The 18,407-nt window shown below is 38.3% G+C and overlaps 2 protein-coding genes across 3 annotated transcripts in view; one reads left to right on the plus strand and one right to left on the minus strand.

Annotated features, from left to right (window-relative positions):
* Positions 1–5,284: 5,284 nt before the first annotated feature.
* Positions 5,285–9,662, minus strand: LOC122533170 (radial spoke head protein 6 homolog A). Of its 2 annotated transcripts, none has more exons than XM_043662609.1 (11): positions 9,379–9,662; positions 8,824–9,013; positions 8,484–8,692; positions 8,266–8,353; positions 7,825–8,076; positions 6,989–7,111; positions 6,709–6,862; positions 6,362–6,510; positions 6,019–6,245; positions 5,582–5,715; positions 5,285–5,503 (listed from the first exon to the last, which is right to left on the minus strand). In XM_043662609.1, exons 1-11 carry the CDS (start codon positions 9,495–9,497, stop codon positions 5,442–5,444), a joined length of 1,707 nt encoding a protein of 568 aa, XP_043518544.1. In that variant the 5' UTR covers positions 9,498–9,662; the 3' UTR covers positions 5,285–5,441. The 2 variants fall into 2 exon arrangements, with proteins under 2 accessions (XP_043518544.1, XP_043518543.1); XM_043662608.1 differs by having other exon boundaries at positions 5,582–5,772.
* Positions 9,663–17,191: 7,529 nt separating this feature from the next.
* Positions 17,192–18,407, plus strand: part of LOC122533168 (thrombospondin type-1 domain-containing protein 4-like) — a 121,354-nt gene continuing 120,138 nt past the window's right edge. The window contains exon 1 of the mRNA XM_043662607.1: positions 17,192–17,392. Within this exon, the coding sequence (XP_043518542.1) occupies positions 17,370–17,392 (23 nt within the window). The 5' untranslated portion in view covers positions 17,192–17,369. The remainder of the gene's footprint in view (positions 17,393–18,407) is intronic.

Raw genomic sequence — 18,407 nt, forward strand, 5'->3', positions numbered from 1 at the left:
TCCTTGATTGCAGAGGTAGCATAGAACGGATAGATGCCATGATCGTTAATACAATTTGATGAACTTTCACGGAAATTTGACAACGTTTTATTCATTTTGGATAACATTTATACAATTCATATATATTTGAGATACAATTTACAATACATAATTTCGTAATTATTTGGAAAATAAAGATGAAAACAGAAAACATTAAGTCAATTAATATTTTATTTGAATATATATCAGCTTAACGGTATATGTATACTGTCAAATGGATATATATTCTTGTGTTAGATTATCAAATTCTAAGTTTTCGTACCATACTATATTTTTGAAAATTTATAACGTGTAATATATAACTAATATACATACTTCCTATTCTGAGCATTCAGAGTATAATTTCAGAATACAATAATCGTCTTTTATCTACAGTATTCAGTATTGAGAAATACTTTATAATTTACAACTAATATCTTTAATACATGTTCAAGTTTTTTTATGATCTTACTCTAGAAAAAATAGCAGTATTTTCTAAATAAACATATCCTTCGCCCTCTTCTCACTAATCAGCTTTATTTTCAGAAAATGTTTGTGACCGTGCGCAATGCGGTCGGTAGGGTCAGTGTTTGTTGTGCAATATTTTAATATTTTTCTGAGCAAAATGTCTCATTAAATTAGATTATCAATTTATTTAAATTATAATTCGCGAAGTTAGAGTCAGTGAGTCCGCTGATTGTTACTTAAACGCGCGCGTTGATGATCTTTTATTTTTTCTTTTTTGTATTTTTTCTTGTTCAATATTCACTTTCGGTATTAGAGTCAGTATTCAAGAGGATAAGGCCTCTTCAGGAAATCAAGATCGTAAGTAGTTTTATATATTGTATCTTAATTTATTCAATTTTTCAAATTTAACAAGAAAGTATAATTTTTGACGTTTGTTACATTACAGATGTTTTACAACATAAATTTCTTTGCATCCTTTTGAGGAAAATTTAACAGTGGCTCTAAAGCCAAGAATGTAAGAATTTTTTATTATCTCCAACTTAAGATTTTGCTTTGTTTTTAAATATAAATTCTAATGTTTAATGTTTTGTTATAGATTTTCTACAGTTTTCACTTCCCCTAATCTTCGAAGAATCTTATGATGCTTCAAAAGCCAAAAATGTAAGTACTTTAGCACGTTGTATTTAAATTCTATTGTTTATAATTCTTTTTCTATTGGAGTTGAATATGAAATTATAATTAATGTAATAAAATAAAAATATTTCAAATTATTATCCCAATTTTTATCATTATTTAAATTTGAATTTTCACAAATAACACTGTGTCTTTAGGAACAAAATGTTTTATGTTTTTTAAGAAATTTTTCACGGTGTTCACTTTCACCATGGGATTCTCAGTGGTTTCTGCTTGATGAGGATGTTCACGACGACTTTCCTTGATCCAGTGCAGATGATATCGTTCTTCGCAGTGAGTCGCATGCATTTTTGTTCCTCTGGTCACTCAACCATGTCGTAGGATGAAAGATCCGAATCGGCAAGGGTGACTGGTTGTATACGTAGAATTTTTGATGAGCATAGTGAGCTCGGATATTTTTAATATCCGAGAGTAGTAACATTTCTTCAAGTTTTTTATGTATTAGATCAGGATAGGGCTTCTTGCACATCGCGATTTTAACAATTAGTTTGAATACATACAATTATAGTAATTACTTGTAAAATCAAAATATATTCAATATAAATGTTTGCTAAAGCGAAATATTCATGTGAATAGATAAATTATAAATAATTATTATTAAAATGATTTCATTTGAGCATTTCGTAGTAGAGAAAACGGATACCCTCCGACTTCGCTCCTGTGAAAGATGCAGTTATTATTGATATATTGACTAAAACTTCTAATAATTTCCAACTTCATCTTCGCTTTTATAATAGTATTAAATGATTTAATTAATTGAATTTTATAATTATGAACTTTACTACAATTTGAAATCTATAATAGATTAGAATTCTTTCCGTAGAAAAATGTATGAAATTTTATGTGCAAGGAGATATTTCGCGACAGGCAGATTTTTGAGTCAAGGCAACAAGTTTGAACACTGCTTTCGCATTTTCTAAAATGCTTTGATGAAGAAATCACCTGAGATTGTTTCTATTAACATTTAATTTAGAGTCAATTGTTTGGTTTTGATTGTTTTAGTCAATTGTTAGATTTCATATCTTTTTTAATAAATTCAATTCTTTGTCTTTACTTTTTTGTAATAATATTATATAATCAATAATTTCTAAAAGAGTAGAGTCATTACAGTTTGAAATAAAATAATGCAATAGTTCGTTATATACAAATTATATAAACTAATTATTTCTTTAGTTCAGGATTTTCAGGTTTAATCTCTTCCGTGTTCATTGTCAGGATCTCACTCACGTGCCCAGGTGCTACTTGGGTGAGTGAAAGACATTGGGCACGATGACCATAGTCTGTAATTTTATAAAAAATATCCCAGCGACTGACAGTAGATCAGCGTATCGTGCACGACGTATTTTCCACATGTGTGTGTGGTTAGGATGTGGAATTACGTCGTTTTTATTGTTCCATTCATTATAAGTTGATATATATAAAATATTTATGCACTGATTTGAAGTATGAATTTATTATATAATAATACTCATTAAATACACTATAATTATATTATTAATTATACGATCAGTTATAATAATGATTTCAAGTCAACTTGCACATGTAATTTATATAGAAATTATATGTATTTTTTCTTAATTGTCTAATAATGTCTCATTGTCAATATAAACGTGTTTTAATCACGTTTTACGCAATGGTCGCTAGCCACTGTCAGTCGATTTCAGGAAAATGGTACGTAAATTAGAGTGTGAAAGTTGCGTGTTAAGCTCGGGTGTCGGAGGNCCGGGACGTCCTCTCTAGTTTAGGTCTGCGCCCGAGTGGTATGTGTGAGAACCGTGGAGTGAGTGTGTTGGTGTGCCTGTTTTGCCATTTTTTAAATATAGGACGACTGGTTAGGATAGGTAGCTTTCTGGTATGCCTGTGTTTAATTATAAGTAGGTAGGGCCGGGCAGGTTGGCACAGTCTCTGGTCGCGTGTCCCCTTTTCGCGTGTCCAACCTGTTTCAGGAAATCTAATTTGAAAAATCGACAGTGAAATTGGTACAAATGGAGCATACCACTTGTTTCTGGTTTTACTCTTCGATTTTTCGAATTTAGTGTCGCGATCGCGGTCGTGGTTAGGTCGCGAGTAGGTCCCGAAACGAACGTTTATATAGGTATTGCTCGAGCACGCACATGCGAACGGACAACGATCACTATGATCGATGATCGTCCATGTGTACTGAGTTCAGCTTTCGCGATTTATCTTTTCATTTCACCTTTATAAGTTATTTTTTGGTTTGCGATTAGAAAGACTCGAGCTAGACGTAAGTTTCAGCGAGCATTGCGCTCGAAGAAAGAAAAAGCTAAAAGCTGAAGAGGCCCGGCAAACTGTCACGAAGAGGGTCACAGCAAATGGCTTCTGATCCTCTGGATCATTTAAATGATTCCAGAGCATGGGAGGTCATTTTCGTTACTACTTTGTCACTATGCTCTTTTAGTATTTGTAGTTGTATTGTTTTTTTTTTCATCATCGTTTATCATCGTTTTGGGCAAATCGTGGTTTTTCTTTTTAGCGTTGCGAAAGATTGATTACGGGTTGAATTAGAGTTGCGGAGAAACGATAATCGTGTTTGCTTTAGGGTTGTGAATTATGATACCGCGATTGTTTTTTTACAATTTTGATTGTTAATTTTCATAGTTGTCTCAGTGTTGTATAAATTTATCTTGTTTTCTGTTGTTTTAAATTATATTATAGAACCATTATTATTAATTAATTTTAGACTGCTAGAATATCCAAAGTAATTTTTTCTTCGTAGCTTTTGTATTATTGATAATAATTTTCATTGAATTTGGTTTTAGAGTTAGTGTTGCGACATTATTTCATCGCGATTTCTAATTATTTTTACTCTTAGTGTTGCGATAATGAATGATCGTCTTCCTTGAAATAGCGTTGCGTTTACAAAATGCCCAAATTCTTCTACTGGACTCGTAGAAGGTTTTTGTTGTTCCTGGATCACCTGATGCAGCTACAAGAGCTGTACAGAGGTGGTCATCAACCTCCAGTATGGTTGCACTGAACGTAATTAGTGTTGCGTATTTCTAAATATGAGTGCATAGATTAATAGCGTTGCGTACTTACTTTTGGAAGTTTTAAATATGACGAAGCGCACTCTTCGCGTTTGATTTTGAGAATTTTCTATTTTACAATTAATGCTAGTGAATTAGTGTTGCGAAACAAGATACAATTTGTTGCTCGGGTTCCTGTCGGCTGTTTGACAATACCCCTTCTGGTTATTGTATTAAGTAGGAAATGTTTTTCTAGTAGTCCTTCTGACTACTGTATCGCGATTTCTTTTTCAGTTGTTTCAGATTTTCTTTGGCAGTAACCCTTTTGGTTACTGTGTTAGGTTTTCTTTTTCAGCACCCCTTATCAATGCGTTTATTTCTGAAAATACTGCTAAAAAATATATATTTTTTTTATTAGTTATAACTTTGTTAAATTTTATAAATCTAATATATTCACATGTATGAAAGTGTAATTGATTTCATGTGTCATAAAATAAAGTCAAAAAAGCATTGCAACAATATATTTAAACATTACAATGAAATATTAACTTATTTTGTTCTTTTTTTTTAAATTAATAATATTAATTCAATATATAAGTTTGTTTCAGATAGATTAACTTATACAGAGTATTAGTTACAGAAAATATATAGATATGAGCAGATGTTTAGAAAGATGGGATATGAATCGAAGAAAGTGACGAAGTGGAAAAAATTGTTACAACAAAATGATGTTTCATCCATCTGTAAGTAATAGTTATATTTTACTGATTTTACTAATCTTTTTTAACTTTCTTAGATTTGTTTCAAGTACAAATTACAGAATCGATCGTGGGTTCGCGGGTACACTGTAATGGGTTTCAAAAATCATGTTTCTGGCGCATTTACTACTTGACCATTTTCGATCGTTTTACTTGATGTAGTTCCCTAAATCATAATTGTTTAAACGTAGAGTGCGCTGGAAACCAGTGATTTTTTTTTTTTTTTTAGTACGTCGGTATTTCAGATCACGGGCTAGGCCTTCCCATAGGATCATATACCTCATCCGTGACTTTAGTTACTTTAATTTTAAATTTAATTATAATATATACATATATAATGTTACTGTATTCCATGTCCAGTATTCATATACATCGCAATGTTATTTTTTCATAAATATGAAATAACGATAATCTCTGTTGATATGTCAAGAATTACAAGAATACCAACAGCCGAATGCATCTGTTTTACCGGTAAACCTGGATCTTGATCTAGACTCTGTCAATAATGTCACTTAAATTATTCATCTTCTTCCTCTTCTTCTTCCTCTTCTTCTTCTTCCACTGCCTCTTCTTCCTCTCCTATAAATATAAATTTCTGTCACATAATGCAGAAGATAAGTCTCCTCAACCCTATACAATTAATTCTATTGATTTTACCCATCGGTATAACTGGCTCAGGCGGCAATCGGGAAATTCTGTAGGCCTCCTCTTGTTCGAAGGTAGGATCTTGAATTTCCATAATCTCCGGACCGATCTTGTACTGATCTTGCACAGGTGGCATGAACGGTGGGCTGTAATTGTACGCGATGTATTTGTGACCCCAGCCGATGTACACGTTAGCGAAACGCCTGTGGAGGACACCATTAAAGTAACATTAGCGTAATTTCCCGCCCATTAATTTTCCTTTAACGCGCCATAATTCCTATTTTCCCGGTTGATTCGCTCCACGATAAAACCGTCCCCTCGCTGCCGAGCTCGCCGCGCTGTTTCTTCGATATCCCAAGGGGAATTTATACTTGTCGGCCACATAAATATCACAGATACGTCTGCTTAATGGAAAATCATTATTGAACAGGGGTCTAGTGTGCACGCACTTTCCACAGGCAAACGCGAACGCTCCGGGCCAAACGTTTGATCTAATTAATGCGACTGCTTGATCAGGTTGGGTGCGAGACGATTGCAAAGCTCTCCACGGTGTTATGCCGTCCACAATAGCGTCTTCTGACAATGGTGTCAAAAGTGGTGGTCCAACCTCTTTCTCAACGCGAGCTTTTGCATCTTCTTCCTCTTCTTCATCCATTTCTTCTTCCTCTCCGAGTTCCTAAATCCAATAGTAATATTTTAAGTTGTGATAAATATTTTCTTCCATTTCATTTAGAACATTAGTCGTTAAAGAATGAGATATGAATAATTCTTTTTTAATTAATATGAACTAACATCTTCTGCTCTTCCACTTGGATTCCACCATACGATACGGCCTTGTTTCAAAAGATACGGTGCATGATGACACCAGTTCGACATAGAAGGGTCTATTAAATCCTTAATAGGCAAAGGATCGTAATGCACGTTCTCGGACAACACTCCACCTATAACCGTAACAAATGACACGTAAGGAACATTGTCCTTAAGCTGGAAAAATCTCCGTTTTATGATTAATAAAACGAGTCTTTAAAGTGCTTCGAAGAAACTACGTGATAAATAAAACAGCAACTGGCCATACAAATAATTTATAGCGCTGATCTTTCTTTTTTGATTTTTCCTCGAGATAGACACGTAACATATACCTTCTTCCATTTCCTCCATCAACTCTTCCTCCTCTTCTCCGGTACCGAAAGTGAAGAATCCAATCGGCGAGACTTGGGTGGTCGCGCTGATTCTGGCTATTTGCGCGCGAAGATAATTCTTTTCTGTACCGGGAAACGGTGGGAAAGTGTGAATCTATAAATCGAAAATGCAATCGTGACTCTCCAATCTTTGATGTTTTCTGTCTTTCCATTTCTCTCTGTGCCTTTTCCTATTTTTCTTTTTTTTTGGGGGGTTTCTTGCAAAGGAATGAACACGTACCGGTGTTTCCAAATTTCCTGTGCAGTAACGGACAATCTGTCGTGCAATTACTATCTGCTGCGGCGTAACCGGTGGCAGTTCGATCCACTTGTCCAAACCGGGCTCGTTGCATACAAAATACACCTGGAACAAAGTCGACCACCAGGATCACGCTCAGGAAAACACGCGCCATGTTTTGCGTTGCATATTAATTCGGTCGAACGCCGCGCTTTGAATCCCGTCGATGTTTTCCACGTTTCCACTTCGATTAATTGAAACGTTGTTTAATGATATCGTTACGTTCGATCGTTACCAACCAGAAACTATAGCTCGTATGTGTAGTGACATTGTGTTCCTAGATTTCTGCACGAGATCTTTTTACATTCTTGAAATAGATATAATTTATAATTGTTAAACGAGATGGAGATATACAGTCGTTGTGAAAGGAATATAAAAGATGAACAATAATTGATATATTAATAAATAAGGATCATCAGTTAATGGTTGCATTATAAATAATGTTAATATGATGGAGATATCGAAACTTTTTATACGTGTACAGAAATGTATACATGAAATGTATACACTCATTATGTGTGTGTATTGTATACGTGCTTCATATCCAACGACCAACATGTACAGATTCAGTGAATTTTAATCTGCTCTCTCTCTCTCTCTCTCTCTCTCTCTCTTTACGATATATTTATCAAAATATATTTCTACCGAAAGATTTTGTCGCAATTTCCACAAAATGAATAAAGCTCGATCAAGTCGCATGTAACAATTTTCATCTCTTTCCTTTGGTAAAACAGTTCTGCTATTTTTAGTTGTACATTAAAGTAGATCACGGAGCGTACCTTGGCATTCGCGCCAGTTCCGATTCTCTCCGGAGGTACTTCCGGTGGTGGCACCCACGAATGAGTAGGCAGAGGCGGAAAGACGAGCTTCAAACCCTCCTGGTCTTTTTTCTCCGTTGCCCCTGCTGCTTCCTCGGTTTCCTCCGCCGCGTCTCGTTCCACGGTTTCAGCAGCCTCTCTCTCGACTTTTGCCTTCTCTTCCGTTCTCATTTGTTCCTCTTGACGCTTCCGTTCTTCTTCCTCCGCCATTCTCTATAGACGCGGAGGACGTGATTCAGAAAGTGCTTTGCTCTCTTTCTTTCTGAAATGAATTTGCTCGTGATTCAAGCAAATGTTTTTTATGGCCAGTTAAATTATGCCACAGTGATAGCGAAGTAATGAGTTATTTCGTTATGAAAAAATGGAGAAACGTTTCGTTTCTCGAGTTGTTTATCTCTTTACCTCTAATCTGTTGTTTAATTCTTCGGGTTTTAAATCCGCTTCTACTACGTAATAATTTTTCGGACTTCCAAGGACTTTTCCCCAAAATCTATCATGCGAAATTATTAATTTAGAAATATTTCGTAGGAACTTATCGAGGATTTTTCTCCAAAATTTATCACGCAGTTTAAGAACTGCGCTGTTTCTTTTGTACTGAAGATAAAATTGTTGACATATACTTGACATTTTCTATAGGAGACTCAGCGATGAGTTTTCGTATGGACAAATTAAGCAGCACCATCTGTGACCGAGGTAACCCCACGTTAGTCTGTTCGAAATAAAATAAAAGATCCAGCATATTCGGCATTTTCTTCCTCGTATCCCCTTCTTCCTCTTCGTCTTCTGTCTCACGCTTTTCTCCCTCGCCTTCGTAGATGCTCTGAACGTTCTGCAATTTCAGTGGGACGCTCGAACCACGGGGTCGAATGACGATCAAGTTTCTCACGATGCGCGTTATTATTTATACGACAGCTAAATCACGGATCCCGAGGTTAATTGTTAATTGTCGGTTGTCCGCACCTGGAACAGCTTGATGATCTTTTTCGCATCCTCGGACTGCGTCGGTGGAACGTATACATCTCGAAAATGATGGGACTTGGTCTTGAATCTTTCCTCCTTCACTCTTCTGCTGAATTCCTCGAATATATCCACCGCGTTCTTTGGCCTCTCGGCCAGTATCTTGGCCAACACTTCCGTCAGATGATCGTACCTGGGGATAGTTTGGAATTCAAAAAGATTTCCAAGCAAATTCCTTTTCGTTGCGTTGCTTTGTGTCTTTAAAAATAATGGTAATGGAAACGATTCAGAACCAAGGTGTCATCTTCATTTAACAATAAATCGAGCACTGAAATAATCGAATTTTCATGAAACGTTTTCTTATAAGATCGATAAAAGAAGATTATACTTCTAAATAAAGTAAAATTTAATCTCTAATTTTAGTTGCTCCGACTGAGAAAATTATTTATCATTTTCTCAGACTAACAATGAGAATTATATACTTTCTGCGTTCTACGATTGCCCGATCGGCCAATTGTTCTCGGTGGAACAAGCCGCGTTTCAAATTCGCGTACTCACAGGCTATCACCTGACTCCGGACTGTGTTTCTGAAGGAATTTTTTCGCACGTCGTATATCGTGCTCCATGCAGGGAACATCGTCGTGTGGTACTTCTTCGACATTGTAGCTGTACGCCATTTTTAACGTTGGGCTATTTTCTCCACCGACGCATCACCGTACCATTCCACTCTCGTTTTCCACAGTAAGCCACAATAAGCGAAATGTCTCAAATCTTTATCACACGTCAAAAACGTAACCGTTTTACACAGCTTGCTGCCATTGTTTTGTAACACGCGTGTATCGCGGTATTCGACAGTGGCGACCCTCTTCTTTCTTTCTTTTTTTTCTTTGTCTTTCGCCTTCATTTATTTCCAGCGTATAATCAGCGTCGTTCATCCGCTCCACGACCGCTTCGGACTCGCGGCCACAGTTTCGAAAGCGTTATCTAATGACCCAATTACATTAACGAACCGAAAACATCGCTAATCAACACGAAATTAATTAAACCTGCAGATAAATACCACTATTCTGATGTTTCGTTGATTCCTGCTTCCTGGAACAATGAGGTTCATTTACAACAAAGATATAAAGCATTGTAAGCGTAGCCGTTTGTGTTAAAATGGAACGGGAAGAGAGTACATTCTAACGGGAGATAATTCGTCGAAATATTCTTTGTCACGTTTCTCATAATGTTCCTACGAACGAAGTTACTCGATTTGAATCTAGGTTGAAATTTTACGTTGAATAGATGCGCAATGGAAAATTAATACCTACGGCTTTTAAATTCGCAAACGAACGATATGACTCGGTGGTTTTACGCTCATTAGAAATATAAAATTGCCAAATTACACAGCATTACATTTAGATAATAGATACTTTGTATTTCTAGAGATTGACGCGTCGATTCAAAGACATGATAGTGTAAAATTCACGTGACGCGCAAATTATTAGCTAGTCGTAGTTAATTGTTAGCTAATCAAATTCCAACGAGCAACGAACGAGTTTTAACGGCGCAGTACAGAGAAACACAAGAATGAACTATACAATGTGAACATGAATGGGCATCTATCTCAATGGAATTAAATCGCGCGCACTGCTTTCTATCAGTCTGCATCCTGGAGCACGGTTTATCATCTGCCCTAAATAGAAACGTTGTTTCTCGAGGTCACTAGCTGCTTCCTTTGACGCCCATGTCCCTCGTGTTCCATAACTGGACACGTGTCCTGCCGTTGGAAAAAATGACCTAATACAGCGATAACCAACGAAACCGCGCTTAACTTGGAATGCTTCCTGGGTGATATTTTTTGGAAGTAACAATGATAAAAAATAGAGAACACTAGGAAACATTTGTTAAATATCGCTCCCACTTTGAATTCAACGATATTCCAGTTATTCAATCTCACGGCCGAAAATAAAATTGTACACTAGCGGAAAGATACACGTCGCAACGAATAATTTCACAACGAATTTTAGAACTTGTCGACTTACCAAATTTACACCGAATTGTGGAATTGTGTAACATTGTAGAACTCGAAAGTTATACAATCTCTTCTCGTGAAAGCGTTGAGAAATTAGTTCTAGTGAACATCGAGAAAGAGAGAGAGAGAGAGAGAGAGAGAGAGAGAGAGAGAGAAAAGTTGAGAATCGTGGCGCGAAGGGAACTATACAAAGATATCGACTATTTAAATAAATAGCGTCATTACCAACGCGAAATTTACGATCAAGATTGGCGTTTGTTCAGCGCTTCCATTTTCAGATGGATGTTTATTTATTTGGCTACGACCAATTTCTCTTTCGACGTGTATATACAATTTATACCATGCAACAAGCCGTTTTTAAACACTGGTGCCTCGGAACATGGCGAGACAAAGATAGGTTACAGGGAAATTATTATCGTCTGGCGTAATGTTTAATAGTTTGCCAAGCACCTTGATTTTTAAAGATGATCACACAGAACGCAGTCGTTCTTCTGTTTTTTCGCCTGCCGAACGTTATTTACGAAATGTGACGCAATGTCTCGTTAACAAATTTTTCAGAAAAGCCACTGAGAAATTGTTTGAAATTAAATTAGAAATTCGTATGGTAAATTAGAAATTTGTATGTTTCTTTCGTCGAAAGGGTGTGAAAATTTACGCAACGAACGAGCTTTGTAACGTTGTTGCTAAAGATTATTTACCGAGATAACAATTCTGTTCTGCCGCAAATTTTCCTAGCTTCCTCAAAATACATAATTTCCGTGAACCCTTAACCTGAACAGAAAAGCAACGATATATAATTAACAAATTTCTCATCCTTTCCAATTTAACCACGTATTTATTCGGTTTTAAATTAATTTGGTTTTATTAATTTAAAAAGTATAAATATGTGTATTCCTTTTCATAATAGAATAGTCTGCAAATTTCTCTTAGAACGCGTTTATATTCAATTCAATGTGTACTCAATTCTGGATTCAACTCTGCAAAAGTATTTAAATAAAGGCGCAACAAGTGATGTGTTTTACATAGAACAGAGTATACCGAAGATAGAACATTTCGAGAGGATAAAGAAGATAATCAAGTAAAAAAAAATTTAGAAACTGCGACTCTGAATTTTTCAAACTGCAAGTTTCAACTGGAATCGAAGCAATTGTTTTTAATTACACAAGTGCGGAATGCGCAGCGTTGAGGGGAAATCAACCCGGGTGAACAAATTTGGAATAAAGGGAGAGGAAATCCTGGCTGCAGGTTGACAATCGGTACGCACTAATTAACTGAACGCAATCGTTCGCTAATCGGCTAACGGTGGCTTTCGGTTCGCGGGGGAATTACAGAAACTCGCGCCGCTATCAGTTAGTCGCACGTGCGACGCGATTTGTCATCAGGGCGAATTCGTCAATGCGCGATCGGTCAGTGGACGGGTCAAATCGCGGCACGTAGCGAATTTTCGATGGTTGAATCGCTAATAATCCCGGATCTCGTAATTTCGCGAATGATATAACAGGTGGCGGGTGGCAGAGATTCGCATTTGCGCGACGGAAATTGGACTGTTATTGATCGTCGATCGGATAGCATCGTTCGGATGGATGTGCAGGGCTAATGAACGTTCGGAGAACTTGCGGTGAAAAATAAGCCGATTCGCGGTGTTCTATTTTTCATCGTGCGTTTCGATTGGAAATTATTTGTTGTCGTCTTTAATTGGAACAAATTAAATTGAATTTGATTGAATTCGTCCCGAGATTATCGGACGAAGATATCGATCAAAGTCAATAATTGCCGACAAACATTGATAAGTGGTAATAGCTTTCGAGAAAGAAAAAAATGAGAATCAAGTTCGTGCGTTTTTACATGTACGAATCTCTTACACGATTCGAGAGGTTGTGAGAATCCGAAATATTTAAACGAGCAATAACCGATTACACAACATTACGATAAAACGTATCTGCGCAATATTTACTCGTCATAGAGAGAAATAGAAAGAAACTTAAAAAAACAGAAAGAGTCAATGAAACGTAAAACACATAAAATCAATTTCGTCGGTATTGACGGCAAATATTGTTGTACAATAGCCAATAACTTTGATGTAACGTTAGACATTTTTAAATATTCTTACAAAACTGTACAAGTCGTCCTTTCAAAATCTCCCAACAAATTTTCCCAAAACTCAGTTCTTCACTGTTACCGATGATTTCAAATATATATCGAGGTACCGACGACTGTCAATGAATCTGTTAATCATTCGCAAGCATCGCCAATTACAAACAACTAGGAATTTATCAATTCCTAATTTTCCAAAATAATTCTACGCTCAGTCCTATGATACCCACTTTATTTCTAATTTCCAAAGAAGAATCAATTAAAGATTTAAGTGTCATAAGTAACGAGATCTATATCGATCGCAAGCTTGTTTCGTCTTGAGGTCTGGCGCAGATGCGGCCGCGGCGATTCGGTAACGAGGGATAATTAACGAAACCGGAGGGTGATTAATAAAAGGCATGTGTTGACGTGGTGATCGGTAGCCGATGTCGATCCATCGCGACGCGTTAATCCGGCTTGTCGAAATTGAATTGGCGGGTTCGACGCGCGTATTGTTCGCGCGACCATGCCGCGCGTATTAATTAACAAACGGACGTTAACATTCGTCCGCTAATCGCGTCCGCCGAATTTCGCGCCACCTCGCATCCCCCAGTCGAAATTCACACTCGACAGCATCGACAGCAGCACCCGTGCTCCTAATTACGTTACGCTAACCTGCCACCTTTTTTGCGAAATACATACTAACAGCCTGCATGTTTGATTACTTTGCGTGAATTCCTCGTGGCTTAAGGGTGACCTCGTACGCCGCAGAAAATATACAGAGAACGCGTGCCACGGCCACAATCGAGGTAAGAGTAATATTGACGTGTATCGTTAATGCGACGTATTGAAAACCTTGGAACCATTTCTTAGTTGCTCTTGTAGCGAATCTTCTGGTTTTTCTTATATAACCAGATTACCACGGCGCAATAGTAAAATACACCGTGTAGCGTAGTTGAATTTCGGCAAAGTAAAATGATTTGTTAGAAAACATACAAACGGGGAGATTATTATCATTTGACACACGTTCTCCAGGTTGAACTCGGAATTAATTTTAATTTTCGTCATGGTGGTATTTGGTAACGCAATAAGTACAGCATATTTGAAAGTATAATTGGAAATTATTTCAAGTATAATTTGATTGATTCCGGTCTAATTGCAATAATTGAACATTTTGTGTCATAAGTTTAACAATCTTATAATTAAGAGAAGACGGAAAAGATTGATAAACATTTTACGTTTCGAATTATATTCCCATTCTAATTTTTATTTTCTGCATATAGTACAACGTGTCTGATAGCACGATGCAACGTTTTCTTATCGCTAAACCTTATATAGTTTATTTAACCCCAAATCATTACGACTCCGAACGTAACTCGATTGTTCTCGTAACAGTCGGTTGTTCATTCGAGGCGCCACGATCTTCACGGACTATCCGTAAATCTTCAAAGATTCCCTCGACGAAAGTGCCAAATGTAAAACCCAACCCTCGCATCAGATCTCTTTAACCGCAAATTCCACAAACGTAAATCTGCAAACATGGCTGATCCTTACTTATGAAGCCTTCCCCTTTCAAACTGGCTGGCTGGATTGAATTCAGAGAAAGAAGAGCGAACAAATCCTAAGGGAATCTTTTCGTGAATCACCGTCCCGTTTCCGTTCGAAAACTCTCGCCGTCGGATCTTTCGAGCAGGATCAAACCGAGTGCAACGAATTCGTTAATCAAGCAGCGTATCGCTGCCAGTTGGAGCGTGGTGAAGAAGCGACCGTCTCCACGGTATGTACTTGCAATTTTGCGGAGGCGTTTGAGTATGAATGAGCAAGAAGTCCCCACCAGGCTCTCTCTCTCCCACCCTTCGGTTCTTCTCTTCTCTTCTTTTCTCTTCTTTTCTCTTCTCTTTCGGCCCTCCACCCTGTCGCTTCGTTTTCCGTCCCTCTCGCCTCTTCCACGTCCATCTCCGCCTCCAACCTCGACTCTATCTCTCTTCTTCTCTCGTAACTCTTCTACTCTCTCTCTCTTTCTTTCGCTCTCGGCTCGAACCGAGAGCAGCTCGGCAGTAGTATCGGGGGTCGGTTTTCTGTTCGTGTACCGCGCTTCTTTCGGTCAGTTTCCTCTCGTGAGTTGCACGCGCGTGTCCTTTCGCAAGGACTCGACTAGCAAGTGCCGGTCTCGTGAATTAACGGAATAAAGAGATAGTAGAAAGAAGAAGAGAAAGAGGAGGAGGAGGAGGAGGAGGAGGAGGAGGCTTCTTGTCGAAAGATTCCCGCTGGACGGGGAACTGTCATCCGTCACGATGCGCCGCCGATGCACACGGTTAGTCCTAATGGATCGATTTACGTCGTTTTTTTCTCTTTCGTGAATACGCACTCGTCTCGAGATCCTGGCGAACGCAACGTCCGACAGTCGTTGGGTCGATATTTTCTTTCACGGCTTTGCGTGGTTGATCGATCGGCAGTGACAGAGTGCACGTACATACATACGTGTACGTGATACAGTGGAAATTTGCGTTCAAAGGATTTTTGATCATTCTCAGATCATTCTCTATTTTACACAGTGGACGAAAGCCGCACGTCCGACATTTCGTTCGCCAGTGTCTCTTCTAATAATGTAGTAAAAATTCCCTGTTCAAGGTTCTCGAGGAATTCTTTTTCATAGCTGTAACACTGAAAGACAGAGTATAGAAATTGCTAAGAAAAGAAAAGAAAAAAAATTAAGAATAGAAGAATATAATTGCAAAAGATCCATCACTTTTTTTTCCCTCAAATGTTCGATAAATTTCACGACGACGAGCTTAAGGTAGTTGTTTCTCAAGAGCGAGATCGAGTTGCTCGCAACGGTACGGAACGTCTCGAGCATCGAGGAAAAGTGGAAGCAACCGGGTTGGAAAAAGGAAACGGGGCAGAAAACTGGGAAAAGGAACGTCGGTGGAACAATTGGTTCTGCGCACATAGATTGTTAAAACGATTTACCGCCGGTTCCCTGGCTATTAAATCTTGTCGTTAAAACTTTCTTCTGTTGTATCGAGCTTCTTTCGAGCGTGAGGCACGTCGTACGTTTCCCTCGTTCGAGATGATCGAGAGTACAAATCTAACCAGGATCGTGAAAACCTGGCCCACGGGATATACACGCGGATGCGATCGCTGGCAACGCGATAACCTCCCTCTGAGATTTAATCAACCATTTCGTTGGTTCTCCGTCGATCAATTTCGCTTGTCTTTCTTCTTCCGTCGTTCGGGTATTCCATTACGATGAAATCGTGTAGCTGGTTACTATTAAGAGGCTATCGCGAGAGGGGCACGCGTTCCATTATTCATCGGCTGTTTCTACGTTCGTATCGAACGATCGCTCGTAAATTGTCGGCTCACTTTTCATTAAGACGTTCGCGAGCGGAGTGAATGAGCGGCTGAATGAATTTTCAGAACTCATTGCTCTTCCTGTCCACTCGCCCTTGAAACTGATTCCATCACTGGGTCACAAGTGTCTTGCTCCGTTTTGCTCTTGGATTTTACACGCGTGTCCTTGAAACATCGGCAAGGGAAATTGTTTCCCGATTGCAACCTATCTGTAGAAATAGAAATATATCACGTTGAATATAAGAATTGAAACGTAGGATTGAAAGAGATATTTTATCATAGGAGACTTGGAGAATTGCAGAATTTTTACTGTATTTATAATAATGCTCTCGTAACGAAATGCAGCGTGCAAATGAAATAACGTTCGAAGTAACACCTTCTCGTTAGAACCTCTCGTTTCTTCTCCATTTCGTGAATACATTTAGCAAACGATTAGCAAAAACCAACTAACAAGGTCCTCAAACTGAAACACCGGTGTAAAGTACATTCAATTACGGCTCGAAACGTCTATTATCTCTCGAAAGAGAGACTCGTAACGATCCCAAGACTCAGCAATGAAATTACCACTGCTTCGAAGTACGTACATACTCACCGTCTTCGAGTCTCTCAATATCGGCAATATATACGACCGGGAGAAGAACGAACGAAAGTAAGCGAGCGAGCTTAACGAACGAAAGCAAACCAACGTGTCTGAAGACTCAGATTCTGTTAGTCGGTGTAAAAAGGACCGTCTGTTTATCGACAGAAAAAAAAGAAAAAAAATAAAAGACAAGTGTAAACGAAATGCAACAGCCCGGTGAAAGAGAGAGAGAGAGAGAGAGAGAGAGAGTGAGTGTGTGTGAGAGAGAGAGAGAGAGAGAAAGAGAGAGAGAGAGGGAAGAGGGAGAAATTGACGGTGACTTGAGTGTCAGAAGGCCGCAGGCTCGTGGTCCCTGACCGGTCGACGCAGCCTCCTCCCGGTTCCAGAGAATCAGAGTCACGTTCAGTCAGTGGCCGACTCCCGTCCGCGGAGGTGGTGTGCGTTGTCGTTCCTTCGGCTCTCATACTAGTGTCGAGAGGGGTTTTCCGGTTTTCAAGCCGCGGTCCCGGCCGATCTTCAGCGGGAATGACGGCCATCAGGAGCACGTGGTTAGTGGATAAATATTATTATATTTATATTTCCTTCGGACCTTCTTGCAACGTAGACCAAGGACTTTGAAATTTATTACAAAATTTATTACAGTCATGGTACATTAGGATTAACAAGTGATGGAACTTTAATTATCTAAGAAACGACGGTAGTTAGGAGCACGTAGCTGGCGAAGAAGTTTTTCATTCGTCGGAATATACGAGAGGAAAATAGTTTGAGATTTAATATTTGTAATTAGTGACTGAATATTAATTATTATGTACGGGATTATGACTATGAGCACATAGTAGGCAAATATTATACAATTCCTTTATTTTTCCTTGGAACATACAGGAGAGTATATTAGTATTTACAGTTAAGATATGCAGTGAATATTAATTGACATAAACGTAGTTTGGCTGATTAACGGATGATTATTTTTGGATTACGCTGTTTTATTGCTTCTTGGATCGTTTCTTTCCCAGTTGTTGACTTTACTTTTCGAATTTTGAATTTCGAGATAGCTTCGAGAGGTCGATCTTCTCGTCAGATAACCGTTCGACGATCTGTCGCATTAACGACGAAACTCGTATAAAAACTCTAAAAATAGTAGCTTCATACATTTTTATCGGTCTCGTTACTCCGCTTATCCGAGTGTTACGCCACATACGCGCGCCGCGTACAATTGTGACATAATTACGAGGCCGCGCGCCGCATTCGCCCGCTTCTTTCGCCAGTTTTTCGGCCTTGCTCTTCGTGTTTCCCCCCCGAGTCGAGATGCTACTCGCGTACGTGATGTTATGTACCATCGAATAAGAAAATAACACGTTAAAATATAAGTACCTGGTGGCATGGGATTGAACGGTTTGATTTTTTTCGTTAGTTTGTTGGCATTAGAAGCTTCTTGTTCGGAATCACGCTAATCGATGTAAATTAGGAAATAGTTCAAGTATCTAAGCAGACAGGCGCTTGATGACTCATGAGAGATATTAGGATTATTTCTGCATTCAACGTTTCGAAGCTTCGAAAAACTTT

The sequence above is a fragment of the Frieseomelitta varia genome, unplaced genomic scaffold, assembly GCF_011392965.1.
Source record: "Frieseomelitta varia isolate USP_RPSP 00005682 unplaced genomic scaffold, Fvar_1.2 scaffold_500, whole genome shotgun sequence".
NCBI lineage: Eukaryota > Metazoa > Arthropoda > Insecta > Hymenoptera > Apidae > Frieseomelitta > Frieseomelitta varia.

What these genes read in the sequence shown, in the direction of transcription:
- LOC122533170 (XM_043662608.1), bottom strand. Translation starts at nt 9,497, where the DNA reads ATGGCGTACAGCTACAATGTCGAAGAAGTACCACACGACGATGTTCCC. An exon ending in CAAGTGGAAGAGCAGAAGAT is followed by an intron (nt 6,246 to 6,361) that starts GTTAGTTCATAT and finishes TATTGGATTTAG; the next exon opens with GAACTCGGAGAGGAAGAAGA. An exon ending in TTCGCGTTTGCCTGTGGAAA is followed by an intron (nt 5,773 to 6,018) that starts GTGCGTGCACAC and finishes TGTCCTCCACAG; the next exon opens with GCGTTTCGCTAACGTGTACA.